This window comes from Pomacea canaliculata, linkage group LG8 (assembly GCF_003073045.1).
Source record: "Pomacea canaliculata isolate SZHN2017 linkage group LG8, ASM307304v1, whole genome shotgun sequence".
NCBI lineage: Eukaryota > Metazoa > Mollusca > Gastropoda > Architaenioglossa > Ampullariidae > Pomacea > Pomacea canaliculata.
Genome location: NC_037597.1, coordinates 5,083,096 through 5,098,846, shown reverse-complemented (window position 1 = coordinate 5,098,846; position 15,751 = coordinate 5,083,096). Strand labels below are relative to the sequence as shown.

The 15,751-nt window shown below is 36.6% G+C and overlaps 1 protein-coding gene and 1 long non-coding RNA gene across 6 annotated transcripts; both read right to left on the bottom strand.

The window, feature by feature from the left end:
* Positions 1-1,898: 1,898 nt before the first annotated feature.
* Positions 1,899-10,309, bottom strand: LOC112570804 (gamma-butyrobetaine dioxygenase-like). Of its 5 annotated transcripts, XM_025249433.1 has the most exons (15): positions 10,004-10,308; positions 9,497-9,644; positions 8,405-8,493; positions 8,109-8,236; positions 7,859-8,000; positions 6,299-6,373; positions 6,017-6,092; positions 5,547-5,591; positions 5,081-5,205; positions 4,292-4,432; positions 3,570-3,630; positions 3,258-3,311; positions 2,959-3,027; positions 2,633-2,737; positions 1,899-2,275 (listed from the first exon to the last, which is right to left on the bottom strand). In XM_025249433.1, the coding sequence occupies exons 7-15, from the start codon at positions 6,053-6,055 to the stop codon at positions 2,168-2,170; spliced, it is 747 nt and encodes a 248-aa protein (XP_025105218.1). In that variant the 5' UTR covers positions 6,056-6,092; positions 6,299-6,373; positions 7,859-8,000; positions 8,109-8,236; positions 8,405-8,493; positions 9,497-9,644; positions 10,004-10,308; the 3' UTR covers positions 1,899-2,167. The 5 variants fall into 5 exon arrangements, with proteins under 5 accessions (XP_025105218.1, XP_025105216.1, XP_025105220.1 ...); XM_025249431.1 differs by having other exon boundaries at positions 6,299-6,354; positions 8,109-8,493; positions 10,004-10,309; XM_025249435.1 differs by having other exon boundaries at positions 8,109-8,493; positions 9,497-9,622.
* Positions 10,310-12,375: 2,066 nt separating this feature from the next.
* On the bottom strand, positions 12,376-15,669 carry LOC112570807. The gene is made up of 6 exons (XR_003100706.1): positions 15,531-15,669; positions 14,840-14,864; positions 14,415-14,468; positions 13,671-13,748; positions 13,280-13,400; positions 12,376-13,018 (listed from the first exon to the last, which is right to left on the bottom strand). It is a non-coding gene; the product is annotated as an uncharacterized LOC112570807 (long non-coding RNA).
* Between the last annotated feature and the right edge of the window lie 82 nt (positions 15,670-15,751).

The window sequence follows — 15,751 nt, the reverse complement described above, 5'->3', positions numbered from 1 at the left end:
GTGAGCTGTGTCAGTTCTTTTTCCATACTCAAAAATGTTTGTTTTTGGAAACAGTAGTACATTATATGTATGCAAAACAGCCAACACCTTATCACATTTAGAGTGGCTACATAAAGTAACTAACAGAACTGGGGACTACGGTTGTGAGTTAAATGCTTTTTTTTTTTTTTTCATTTCTTGGGTGGCATCTGTGTTTTTGGTTATAAAAAAGATTTCTAAGTGCTGAAGAGTTTACGTAGCGATCAGTACATGACCTACCATCAGCACTGCCCAACATGCCACTGCTTTAAGCAGTGTCTCCCCATCATTTGTTTAGACCTTTCATCTCAGTTGGCTTTCATGTGAAAGTTGTGGGTTGAACATATCAGTTTAGATGTTTCATCTTCTTAATCATACTATCAACAAACATTGTGTGGTGGTCTCTTAGAGATTAAGCATATTCTTTATTTACCAATTTGAGTCTCAGATGTTCTCCTTGTTGCTGCAGGATTCAGTGGCTGAGAAGTCTTAAAGCAGTAGTGTTTTGATGAGCATTTTTCTTTAAAAAAGAGAGAGAAATTGGCCTTATCTGTCCAGAATTTTTTTCTTTTGTAAACAATGTCCTATTGCTGGGTACTGTTTGTGCACCTTTTGTATTGCTAATGATGTAGAAAATGGACAGCCTTATTCATGCATTTATTGAAATTAAAAACAAAAGCAAGGGTGTTACAGTGACAAAAGGTTCAATCTGTGATGTGGCCTGGGATGTTTTCTCGAGTTGCCACAGTTGTCACTACACAGTAAATGTTGCACATCAACATTTAGAAAGCATGTTAGCAGTGACCAAATGTAAAGATGTATGACAGAATTTTTGTGCATGATGTTTATAGTGTTACTATTCATGTAAATCAAGTACAATTTGGGGCAGTTCTTCAAATTGTGCATCTTCTTAATCTCGTTCAGCAAACTTGCTGGTAAAAACGTACTTACTGAGGAGTGAAAAAATACCTACATTTCTTAGTGCTTTCTCTTTTTGGGGGGTGGGTGGGTGTTGGATCAGAGGTCATGTAAAGTGAATCGGGCACGAACACCAAAAAAATGTTCTAGCTTACACCATGCTGACACAACATATGATTATCCAAATCATGTAAACACTTTTCTGCTTTTACTTGTAGAGGACACACTAACATTTTGCCTTGTAATGCATGAAAACGCACAAAAAGAGGTCTTGCGTTGAGACTGGACATTTTGGCTTAAAAAATTCCCCAGCATGACTGCACACACAAATTACCATGTTTCACTCAAGATATGGAACTGGGTGAAGTCATGCCCTTCATAAAAGAATGATGGTTCGGGTTTTTAAAAATATATGAATAGAAAGCTCTTGTTCAGTTTATCAAGCCTATATATATATTATGAACATTGTTACAATGTGGTGGTCAGTTTGATGCCTTGTTATTTATATATGCATGCCTGTATCTTGATGTTGCAGTGGTAGATGCAATTCTATGTGCTCAACATGTCTGAACTTACATCCTGACTAGACACATACTTGTACAGTAGTTTATACTGCAGATGCATTTTACACAGCCTGTAGTTACGGATGATTTTATTCTGTGTATGCATCACACATGCCAGTTTATGTGTGGGAGCGCCCACTGTACATGTCCAGAATAAATCAGTTACACTGGTGTTTGTCACCATGGTTTTTTTGTGGCATACAGGACTGAATCTACAACCCAATTTTTTAGCAAAATGGAGACACTTGACGTTGTGAACATCACAGACTTTTAGACCCGGTGAAGGTTAGAGCTTTTCTTGTGTTTTTTTTATGTGTCTGTGGAATAAGACATTTCTCTGATGTTGATTGCTGGCTGCTCCTTTTCTTAATGAGTGAACTATTTGATCCTTTCTCTCTCTTTTTTTTTTTGAACGTTTGTACATTTTTGTGTTGCAGCAAGGGGCTATAAAATGACAGATAAGTCCATCTTTATTCCCTTTTTGAAGTCTCTCGTTTGTGCACCTAAGTGTCTCAAGACGTGTGACACCAACTTTACAGGAGCACAAAGGTGTTCACATGTGTGTATACATTGACATGTGCACTGATAAATGTAAACACAATGTTGATAACAGATTTCCACTAGAATCAATCTTGACCATCTACAAGAAAAAATTTTGCTCTCTGTGACTAAAACCAATCCTGATTGCCAACACGCTTTGGTGGCTGTCCATCACCACTTAGTCTGGAGAAGACCTGAACTTGGCTTTTAAAATGGTCAATGTTGACATAGCAACCCTGAAAAAACAATATGTGATCAGACTAAGTAAAATTTTAAGAAACTGCACATCAAGATTAAAAGAAATATGCAAATGCATCAACTTCAGAGAAAAGTACATGACTCATTGAAATTGCAATTTGTAATAGATAATGTAAATCTAAATAAACAAATGTAATAAATATCTCGGCAAATATTTACAAGTTTTTCAGGTTTGCTTAACGTGGGGGTGGGGGGATAGGTGTTTGAAATGCAGTAATTATTTCAAAAGGGTGAACTAAGGGCAATGTATTCATCTAAAAGGATTAGGATTGAGAATTGTCTACCGTTCAAAAAATGTTCTTTATGTTTGTAGCACATGCTGCCATAACCCTAACCTTTAAATGTCGCATTCCCCCATTCAGTTCAAAGCCATTCCGAGCATGCAGAATACGCCGATTGTTAAAACTAATTAGGTCACCTGGTTGCAATCGGTATTCCAGCTGCAAAGGAAAAAGTTTCTTTTAATTTTATGTCTTGCTTAATATTATTTTAACCACAAGTATTTAGCCTAACATATATGTATGTATAACTTTCTCCAAGTTTGTCCTGTGATTATAGTCTTCTACAAAGCACGTTTATGATGTTTTGAATCAGAAAGGAGAAAAGGCATCAGAAATGAGAAAGTATAACTGAACTCTGAAAGTAGACCCTGGATACATACGATGTTTGTTGAATTCTTGATGGCTTTTGCAAATGCTTCATAGGCAGCATAGAAAGGTTCCACATTCTCCTGAAATAATAATAAACTTTTCAGTCCAAATTTCTCTATCATCATTGTGGTTTCCTTTAGATAAACATGAAAGGTACTGTCATTCAACAGTGCTCATGATGTCATTTGTATGCAAAGACAGACTATATGTGTTTTGCTCACACTATTGTTAACAATGCATTGCAATGACTTAAAAAAATACCAGTAGCAATAAGAAAAATCTTTTCTTGATATAAAATTAAAAAATATACTTCTTCAGTAGCTAGGGGGCCTTCAAATGATGGACTCCAGTTAACTCCAACAATCTGAAATAGATTTAGAAACAAATATAGAATTACACTAGTCTTCTGAAAGACCAGGTTGAATAACACAAATGCTAAATGATACCTGTTATCTATATGTCGAACAATCTGTGCTGGGACTTCCCAAGTAACACTGGGAACCTGTGGTAGGTTGCTGTAAATTGCAAAATAAACTGCATCAAAACTTGTGATCAACCTCCAAGCATAAAATGAGGCATGCCACATTACAGGACAATTAAGGTTAATGGAAAAATGTCTCACTTCTTTGTATTGGTTGAGAATAATTATAGGCCTCTGATATTTCATTTCCACTGGGAAATTTCTGAAACAAAGTAAACCAAAGAATCTGCTTCCATCTTTTATTTTCTGCAAAGGCGATTAAGGAATAAAACTTTGCTTGGAGGAAATATTGCAGCTTCTCCGACTTTATAAAACATAGTTCCTGCCCTAAAGCAATGAAGCATTAGCAAAAAATGTGCAGAGAAATGTACATCTTTCCTTTAAGATTTGTCGAGTAATGTGTGCAGAAAATAAACTGAGCTCCTGTTTTTGTTAACCTCTGACTCAGACTGGCTACTTATTGCTCTCTGTTTAAACTAAAGATAAAATCTTGTGAACTGTGAAAGGGCAGCTATATAAAATAAGACAGCCTATTATGTCCTATTATGACAGCCTATTATATACACAGGGAGGGCTGGGACTGGGGGACACTTGTAATTTCTGACATTTGTGCTCTAAGTGCTGTGCATGGTGGGTTGGTTTGAAAGGTTTCCCTTGAGGTCATTTTGCACAATGAGGGGAGGGGAATGATGGAGGCAGCAGGAAGCTTGGGTACCCAGAGAAAATGTCCACTACAAACAGGTGTCCCAAAACAAGATTTGAACCCAGGCACTTTTAGTTCTGAGCCTCTTACTGCAGTAGTGGCAACAACCACACTGCCAGGTGCCCTGTTCTCAGCACTAAGGAAGAGAACTTGTACATACCTGGAATAGTGTATTTTCTGGAAAGTTGCTGGTATTCTGGTTAAAATTTCAAAATGTTTAGAGCTGTTCCGCCGAAATCGTTCTGCTGTGTGAAACAAATCCTGGAAACGGCTTTCTCCTCCAGCTACACAGTCATCAAATCTGAGAAATCCATCCATACCTTCATGTTACATGACGTAATAAAGCAAATGCAGAAGTAGGTAGTTTTATTTGAAGGAGAAAATATTTGGTTTCATCTTAAAATACTTCTTACAACTCGGGCAAGTTGGGTCATCTTTAATGTGATTCTGAACACCTTAATGGAGGTTTAAAAAAAGCATTTTGCACAGGTACAATCTATAGCATGTATGTGCTTGGGCACACACACACACATATACACTGCTCATTTTGGTCTCAAAACTATGCATTTAAGGAAGACAAATTGACAACCATTTCATATGGGCTTCTACTAATTTTTAAGATGTTGAAAAGATCTCTTTTCTGAAGTCGGAACTTCAATACAAAAGAAAAATTATGATGTAGTTGTATAAAAAGAAAGGCACAAAACTTCTTTTACATTCGATAGAACTGGTTGTAAGGAACAGTTAACCAACTGAAAATGTTTTATGATTCTGTTTGATATAAACCTTTTATATCTTCTTTAGATAAGGTTTAAATATATTTCCTTAAGTTTTATAAAATCTTTACGGTCATGAGCTTAATTTTGCCATGATCTAAATGAAAGCAAGAATAATTATAAAACATTTCCTGGAAAGCACAGTATCAAATCGATAAGGTTAATGCGTCTACCTAAGACAGTGCAAAAATTGTATTCCAGGTGGTGACTCGTAGTAGATCAGATCCATGTGGAAGTCCAGAGCCACACTTGAGTATGCTACATTGATTGGTTTTGGTGTGCTGACTACATCAAATGTCTGGCATATAACAAAAAAATAAAAAATGTCATTTGCAACAAAAAGTTGGTTGACTATATTAAGGCAAAGATCAAGTCTTTTTTAATAAGTGCTATCTTAGTAATTTTTATTTAATGAAATATTCTGATTTGCTTCAATATATTTAATGAAATATTCTGATTTGCTTCAATATATTTGCAGCAAAGGAGGTAATGATAGGACTTGATTAGATTACAAACAATTATGGAAAATATTTATATTAGTGTACATTATTTTTTTCATAGACATGATGACATTAATTAATTCATAGATAGTAATTTTGTTGTTTCACATAGGTTCATAAATAATTTCTGTCTACCCACCTTGCCATATATTGTACTGCTGATAGGGCCAATGTGTTCAGCTACCTGAAATGATATAAAAAGTATATTATGATATTTTAGATATCTAATCCTAACATTTATTAAAAATAGTTCACAACAAATCTTACAAGAACAAGTTAAATTAACATACATTTAAATTATCATTTAAGTATTTCCGACATTAATAATTAAGAAAAAATGTTGATGAATAAAAATTGCATTCTCCTCATCTGTAAACAACACAAAACATTGTCCCAGCATTATATATGCATGTTAAACTCAATAAATACATCACAGACACAAGTGACTGGACATACAAAAGCTGTGTCAGATAAGAGGGAATTTTTTGGCAAAGAAGATGGAGTGTATGCTAAAATCTATTAGTCTTATGTAAATTCCTCACTTTTAAAAATTAAACAAACAATCCAAAATAAATAAAATCAAAAATCATAAAAAGGACAAAATCATACTTTGTGCACCATATCATCCTCTGCTGGCACTCCAGTCATCAGGCAAATACCTGATTCATTTACCTGTTTCAGCCATCTGTGTAAACAGAGTTTTCTTATTTCCAATTTGTATTATTCTAAAGTGCATACACAGCATACTAGTAGTCATGTGGAATCAAATGCATAATCAAGTATAGATTCTTTTAAAATTTTAAATGTTAAAATTTTGTGCTATAAAGGTTGCAGTTTTCTTAACTATAAGATGTAATCATACTATCAAGCATGAATTTTTCATAAATTTACCTGTAGACTCCATAACTCGAGTTCTTGAAGTCATCATACTGAATTTCTGGCAATTCCTGTTTTCACAAAATTTAACTGTAAAAAAATAATTCACGTGTATAAAAGAAATATTAAACAAGTTACTGCAAAAGCTATATTGAGCTCTAAGAAATCGCATTTACACTATGATAAATATGAATTTTATACATCACAGAATCACACTCATATAGAAGCATGACTCAGCATTGAACCGAAAATAGTAACTTTATAAATTCTTGACTAGAGATTGAGGCAAGATCAGAGAGTGAGGCAAGAACAGGAGGCATTCGGCAGGGTAAATCATGCACAGACCATATCACTACAGTACGAAACAATCCATCGAATGGCAGTCGGCACTATACATGTCATTTGTGAACTTGAGGATCTTGCCTTTGTGGATGACATCAGCCTGTTGTCCCACAAGCAGAAATAAGCACAGACAAAGCTCACTTGGCTCTCAGAAGAAGCAGTGATGACTGGCCTGACCATCAACGTCAAGAAGACGGAGGTAATGTGGGTGAACAACAAGCAAGAAGCCTCATTCCAACTACATGGGGAATGTATTACAGAGTCTACCTTCCTTGGCAGCATAATCAGCAAAGATGGAGGTGCAGATGAAGATGTAAGTGCAGATGAAGATGTAAGAAGCCGAATAAATAAAGCCAGGTTCACATTCCACACCCTGTCTGGCAAGGCTTTATCTCTACACACTAAGATCCGCATCTTCAACGCAAATGTACAGTCAGTCCTTCTATATGGATCAGAGACATGGCGTGTGACAAACACCATCACCAACAATTAAGATTCAGACATTTGTCAACAGATTTCTGAGCCACATCCTCAACATCAGATGGCCTGAGAAAATCTCCATTACAGAACTGTTGGAGAGAACCAACGAAAAACCTGCCAGCCAAGACATCAATTAGAGGAAGTGGGGCTGGATCGGTCACACCTTGAGCAAGCCGGTCAACAATTTAAAAAGACAAGCTCTGGGCTGAAACCCACAGGGGAGGCGCAGGGTTGGGAGACACAGATACACATGGAGATTGGTCCACAGCGAGGCAGAGGCAGCTGGCTTGACATGCTCCCAACTGGAAAGGGACGCCCAGAACCGAGTTCGATGGCGTGGTGTAGCTGCGGCCCTATGCTCCACTGGAGATGATTAGGAACAAGAAGAAATTCTTGACTGAAAGGTGAAGATGCTGAGATCTTTCTCTGTGCTATTCACATACTTCCAGTTTCTCAAATACAGGGTGGGTGGGAACTGGTGTTTTATACCAAGCTAGCAAATTAAAGCTATCTCATGTTGAAGCAACCAGCCCTGTGCACAGATGACATATGCAGAGAAAAAATAACCGCATGACCGAGATGAAATCTGAACCCATGGCAGCCAATCCTCATGATGTTGACAGGCACTAACCATCGCATCATTGGACTGCCTTCTCAAATATGAAATAAATCATCAGACTACTTGATAGAAAAAGTTATGTTCATAGAAAGAGAATCCTTGACTCTGTATACTTCTTGCATTGCAAAGCATACCTGTACATGAGAATCCAGCTTAACAGCTTCCCGCCTCGCTCTCAGGAATCAGCTGAGTAGCAATTAGCGAGGAGATATGAGAGTGCAATGCTGCCGTTATGTGAGCTTTCTTCTCCATTCCATTTAATTTCCAACTGGTCATCTGGAAAAGTTTGGGACATGATTTCTTCAAACTGAATTTGATTAAAATCATTTACTTTGTCATGCATGATAGAAGTAAATGATATGGGCATGAAAGGGGGAATCCTACCTCGCAGATGGACTTCCTCTATGCAGATGGTATGAGGAACAGTGGCTGGGTCAATCAGCTTCTGGCCACTATGTTCTTGCCGGCAATGATTGCAATGACAGTTGTGCCTCAGCCATACACTGTGAAACCTAAGAATGCAAACCTGTAACATGTTAACTTTCACATACGCACACACACAGATCAAGAGGCAGAAACTTCAGCATGCTTTGGATGCATATATGTCATTGGACCACTAAACAAAAGAAAGTGAAAATATTTCTGGCTGTAAAAACTCATTTGGAAAACGGGTACAGAACTTTGCCTGGGATCCATCATTATAGGTGACTGTAATTGTTTTACCATGATGATCTAGATCAACCACACGAACAGACCTTCCTCTAGATAACTGCAAGATAAAATTAAAACAAAAATTGGTGGAAACTAAGGAAAGTGTAAGCATTGACTTGTTGCAATATTTAATAATAGTACACATGATATTTATAATATCAGGATTCAAAATATTTATATAACATGTTTGTAACATTATTATCAGTATAAGCCTCTTAAGATTTTGAATAGTTTATACTGAAGATAAAAAATTACTGGTACTACATTTTCTTATCAGTAGTGTTGAAATGTTGGGCAAGTATTCTTGTCTTGTTAATGAAACAAGGACAAAAGTTGAGTCACCATGTAAGGTGACCAGACGTCCCGCTTTAGGCCTCTTGTCCCGCCTGCTCATCGGGCGGTAAGCCCAATGTCCCGCTTTCTGGCTTTCTGGCAAGTCCATCAAATGTCCCGGTTGTCTTTAAAAATCACTTTTTTCCGCGTTTTTTTGATGGTGACGACACCATCATCGGCACATGTCCCACTTTCGCCCCCGAAACGTCTGGTCACCTTACACCATGTCTTTACTGTACTTTATTTTGCACCTGAATAATTAATATGTATCAATTATAATGCTTCCTAATATTTAATTGAATCACAGCCAGGAAGTGAGCAGATGATGTAATCTTTCGAGATTTAATTGATGCTCTGGACTTCAACGAAATGTAATCTACAGTTTTATCATTTACCATAATCACATATGTATATATATGCCATAAGTTGAATTTTTACTGGCAGTATAAAAATTTTTTTTTTTCAAAGGGAGACAATTTTAAAGGATTTGTTTTAAAAAGCTTTTCAGAAGAGCTTTTGCGTAACTATAAGCACAATCACTTATTATTGCTATCCATCTAGTTTAATTAATATTAAATTCATTAAAAACACTGTTTCAATATAAATTTGAAAACAGATCCCCTATATCAATTAAATATCACTGCTATAGTATAATCACTGAAAAATCGATTCACCACTTCTTTAATTTTAAGTAATCCCTATTTATGAGACAAAATACTAAATTTTACATCACTGCCGTGCATGTAGGTGAATTCTCTTTTCCAGAACAAAGTTTTCTGCAAAACATGACTATGTGTGGCTTTTCCAAGCGCTCTCTGTAGATGGATGATTGTTTGTCTCAATGCCATGGCAAACTGTAACATTTACAAATAAACGCTGCACAGAAAAAGAAAAATTGTTTAATCTCTTCTTCCCATAAAAGCTATAACAATTATTCTTTGAGATCTTTGTATGCACTTATCTTAAATATATTGATTTTGTTATGTTTCATGCTACAGATGCTTTTGAGTATGTTGAAAAAGCACCTGCATGGTGATTGAAGTCATCGGCCATTTCTTTGCTTTACAGGAGCAATGGATTTTAGCTCACGTCAAATAAAAAATAAAGCTCTTAAAACTTATACTCTGCAAGTCATCTGGATCTATAATTAACCACATCACTAGTGTCAAGTATGTATAACACCATATGCTTGAAAATAGTTTTTGAACTTAGCACTTTATGATAAACATGTTTACCTTGCTCGTCAAAAGCTAAAATACATATTTATCAGGACTGATAATGCCTGGTCAGAGGTCATCTATATTTGGTGATCTGTATATCAGGAACTTGTATTACTGGACTGCTGGCACATGATCTTCTAGTTAACGAGTAAAGCGAGGTGTGTACAATGCTTTCGGTTTAGTTTTCGTTGTTTAGGCACGCCGAGACTAACAACGGAAAACTTCGCAAGAGGATAAGCGTTGCTCTCGGCAGACAGAAAGCAGTCCACCACGAACTTGTGCTGCCGGCCGATTTTTTTTTTTTTTTTTTCCTGTTAACTACTAAAACGAGGCATGGTACTATGAAGCTTTCGGTTTATTCACATTTCAGATTAAGTTCTAAAACGAGGCATGCTACTACAAAGCTTCCGGTTTAGTCACATTCTTTGTTTAGGCTCTACGCGACTAACAGCGGAGAACTTCTTAAGAGGCTAAGCGTTGGTTCTTGGCAGACAGCAATTAATCCACCTATACACAACCTTGTGTATATAGTTTGTACTCATCCGATTACATATTTCTTACCACGTAGAAAAGCACTCGATCGTTTCGAAAAAATTCTCACATTTTAAACTTTTATAATGTATGATATAGGGAAACGGCCAAACAAATAATATGAATATGGAAATATAATATTGTCAGTAAAAATTTATTAGTTTTTATATATAACCAATTTTATAGGACAGTGTATACGTCGTCTCTGACCAATCAGAAATCAGGCGAGCTCACGCAATCCCCTCGGAATGCACATATAGCAGAGCAGTTGATCATCTCCTTTCAAGCTTTTCAGTTATAATGAAACTAAAAGCTTGCATACATTTTTTATATACCCATGGAAATAATAATGGTGATATTGACACTCCTACTTGATATTAACGTTAATAAGTTATTTTGACGCTCCTAGACGTGATTAGAGCGGTCATGACGTATACGTGGTGCAATGGTTAGCTGTCCTGTGAAGATTAATTGACTGTCCTGGGTTCAGCTCTCGTCTCGGGCACGCAGTCCTTCTGCTTCTGCATGCGGCATCTGTTTAAAGGTCTGGCTTAATTCTTTGTCGTGATCCTTATAGTTGCTGGATCGGCGTAAAACACCACGTACACAGACACACTCCTTGACGTAATTATAATAGCAATAGATGAGAAGTAAATGCACACTCATCGATCACTGGAAAGTATATATAGGAGAGAGATAGTCAAAGAAGACACAAAGGGGCCCTCGGTAGAGTAAGTGGTTAAAACACTTGCATGTCACCACTGCAGTGGGCGGCTCGATCAGGATCTCGTCTCGGATGCTCTCTGTATGTGACATCTGTTCGCAGGGGTTCTGGGCGTCAGGGGTTTCCTCCGGTTTCCTCCCCACAGTGCGAAATCGCCGCAAGATGGTAGTACTTTCCTACTAAACCAACCTAAATGAGGACTCGGTATTTTTTAAACATTTTTCCTGATTTTCGTACCACGCGCGCGCGTGCACACACACATACCGAGTGACAAAATATGGTTTTGTACAAAAACAGGAAAATTATCTTCGTCATTAATTCCGGTGACCTGAAAGAGAGCATCGGCTATCAATCAGGATACACATTACTTATGAAAGCATGCGATATCAGCACTGCTCAGTGCCGCCAAGCTTAAGATGTAGAAATGCCCGTAAATTTGTTTCCACGGCAAGCGCACAATGATACTCGCACAAGTCCCATCTTCTTTATTATTATGTTAGTAGGTTATATGTGGATTTAGAGGCGACTAATCTGTGGACTACAACTTCGCTTACTAGCTGTTATTCCTATCAAGTGCACGTACCCTTTCCCCTCCCCCACTACGTTTCTGCCAACTAGTAAGCCCGTTTAAGACGCGATGGGCCTTTAAGTCAATGTACAATAGAAATATAATTTACAAATCGATTTGGCATGAACCTTGTTTTAGGAGTAGAGACAGATAGCTTGAGTGCCACACAATCTCACGCCCTCGATGTGCCACATTAAAATGGATAGCTGAAGTGAGCGTTACATTTTCAACACCAATGTTAAGGTATAAAATAAAAGGTAATGGCCATCCCCTACCGGCCTACCCTTTTCAGGTTGTTAGGGGTAGGGGTATTATAGACCTCACTTTTCTCAGGGATAGCTTTAGATGAGAGCAGTGCCCATCTCCTTTTCCTTGCTGCCTTATCTTCCCCTACCTTCTGTGGAGTCAGGTACCCATGCATTCCCGCAAGCTAGGTCGATTGGGGGAAGTTTGCTGTGTTAAACAGGTATCAAACTAGCGCTTTCAGTTCGAACGCCAGCGCTCTAACCGCTTGAGCTCCATACTCATGAACACTCTTACTAAAACAAATCTTCACCAGACAAATATTAATGTCACATTTTATTGGCAAATTGGTATCTTGTTCACTTGAAAATGAGATCTGAAAACAGTAGGCTGTTTCAATTAAATCTACTTTTACATACTGCTAGCAACATATTCTCTTTGTCTACTTCGTTTTTCATGCTCATGTAGGAATAGTCTTCCACATCATATGATAAATGCTTGAGGTGTTTATGGATGTGTGTGTAAGATTGAACAATAAGATAGAAAAGAAATATAATCACTTCAGAATATAGGGAAAGAGCTCCCTCTTTTTTATCAGCACTCATTTTGCAGCTAGGAGAGGAAAAAAGTCTCATGTTTCAGGAAATGCACATTTCTATATCATTAATGTCAACAATATCCTTTAATCCATTAGGTATAGGAAAAACTCTGGGAGATTATTCTATTATAATACTTAGAAAAGGTTAGAAAGTAGAAAGGTTAGGCAGGAATGTAAAGTGTAAAAGCACACACTGAAAATACAAAACTCATTTGCATGATCAACATTGACTTAATCAAGATGCGGTGTTAGTAGTTGTCACTGCTTCCACACGAATTCCATCAAAGCCATGACTTGTACCAATGTACTTTTGACATAACTTCTCATTGAGACGCTGGTAACAGTGATAACATCCAAGACTTCATCCTGAAATATGTTTTTTGAAACAAAACATAAGTGACAGAAAAGCCAGTAAGATGGCACAATACAGAATGTATTCATTTGCTCTGCTGCTTTATTCTGATATTTTTATAAAGGTATTTACTTGAAAAACATAACTTGATATCACCAATCAATCTTAAGGTAAAAAGACTGGAAAATATAATGAAAAAAAAAGTTCATGAGTACCCACACTTGCAGTTTATAAATGGCAAGTATCTTTAAAGTGTTAATTACTGTTTTGCACACCTATCAAGCCAGCAATGACCCATACAAATGAGGTGGTTTAGGCTGCAGATTTCATTGCCTCCTCTATGCCTTTGACAATTTTGAGGTATTTGGCTTCAGAGTCCACATAGCCATCGCCATTCTATATATTAAAAAAAAAAATCACAAAAGTTACCTCTCAGTTTCAGTTCAAGATACAAACTTGCTGTTTAAATAAGAAAATAAAATATTACAAAATTAAATCATACCAAATGATATGAATAAATTTATGACATACCCTGATGCTTGTAAGCCCATTTCATGCAACACATGTGAAGCAGGCATGTCTTTTTCATTGGAATAAGTTCTGGTTTAAGATGAAAAACACTTAAAAGGATCATAAAGTAATCACAAAGTAATGATAAACAAGTACCTTCTTTGAGTGAAGAAGCTTGCCACCAACGATCTGGACCTCCAAATAACCGGTGGAGTTTGGGGTGGGCTCACCCGTCTGTTTAATGGAAAGCAAAAACATGATAACTCTCATTCGCTGTTGCTTGTTTAAGCCATTTTTAAGGTAACAGTTACAGTCATGTTGAAATTATACTGGAGGTGATGGTGGTGATGGGAGGACAGGGGCTGGGAAATCAGTTTTATGCCGAGCCAGCATCTAAAGATATATCATGGCAAAGAAGCCCACCACATGCAGAGAAAGAACAGTGTGCCAGAGACGAAATCTGAACCCAGAACAACCAATCCTCACTCTATGGTGACACATGCTAACCTGTGTGCCACTGGACCACTCTAAGTTATACTTAAACCTAGGATGAGTTTTTAATGGTTTAAGAACGTAATCCTAATTCAGTCAACATAATATTTTAAGAACAATGACTGAAATGATATTTTCAAGATATTCACCAATGAGAATTCATGGTGGCAAGATAGTCAAAACAAAACATGGCCAATAACATGAGGACTCAAAAAGCAACAAGCGATGCCCAATTAAGTGTGCAGTTAAAAAGAAATATTTTGTTTCATATTTTTTTTTGCTTATTATTATATTTTCATTTTTTTTTTTGCTTATTATTATATTTTCATATTTCTTTTGTCTATAAAAAATGCATTAATCCCTGAGCGCCCACTTATAAGATCATATACTTTGAGATAGTTCACTTACTATTTCCAGTCCATCTTTAAACTGCTTGAGAAGCCTTTCCCGTAACTGGCGGTACTGTAAATAAAGGATAAGCAGTGTAATAAAATGAGCAATATACTATACAAATGATGCAAAACAATTTCCTAACAAAGATATTTTGCATTGTATTATATTGATTATTTCAATAATCTTTTTCCTTTTCAAAATTAAGTCAGATCTAAAAGGAACATATGTTGAATGTTTGTTTCTTTATTTTCTGACAGTTTGCCATGAATGTTACTTTTTCGTAAACTAAACAAGAATGTTTCCACTGAAATAGTGCTATTCCCTTTCAGTGAAATTTCACAACTGATACATTCATTTTATAAACCTATTTGCCTCTAAAACGCTATACTAAGAATTAATGTGTAAATTAATGTACATATGCTCAGTTTGGCAGAACATACCTTGGGCTCATATCCTCATGCACCACTGTAACAGAATAAACGCCAGTGTCTTTTTACATTATTTTACTACATCCAATGATGTTGCTTTCATAAACATTAAATATATTTGGCCACTTTGTTAAGTTAAATCTAACATGATACCGCTATAATAAGATCGTACATATCTCTAACAACTTGAGACAGTAAAATTTAAAATAAAATAATGACTATAAAAACGCTCAATTCTCGAGTTTTCACTGCAGTTTCCACTAGAATCCTCGGGAGTCACCTATGATGACAGCATCAAATATTGGTACTCGTTTGAAAGGCGTGCTGGTGAACTTCGTCATTAAAGTCATTAGGGAAATAATTCGAGCAGTCCGCATTGAGTCTAAATAACAGCAAATCAAACCATGTACATTTACTAAAGTTCTGGGGCCGGAATAAAGAAAGTGTTGTCATGAAAAAAAATACAACCAAATAAATGAATAATTCAGCGCTTTCTGTATAAACACTAACAACACAGACAGTGACACACACTGTTACTAAGTTACCGCTAGCGTAAATAAATACATATTCTATCAGTGACTTCTGACAATATTATACTCAATGTAAAGCGCCCTGTCATCGTTATTATATGACGCATTTCTAAATGCAGTGCTAAATACATTCTTTCCATTCGAAATTATCCTTTCAATTAATAATAACTTACCAATAAATGATGTGTATTTTAACAACCATGACTGAGTTTGAGTGCTTTTCAAGGAAATTATAAGAGCTTCTTCCGATCTGCAAGTCACTCCGCATAACCTTGTAGCCGGGTTGTCTAGTAATTATAGTCTCTTTCAAGATATGTGTCTGAACCAACCCTGCGTACCGCAACACGGGCGCACACGTGCGCGCGCGGGTTGCCTATGACGATAATCAATATAA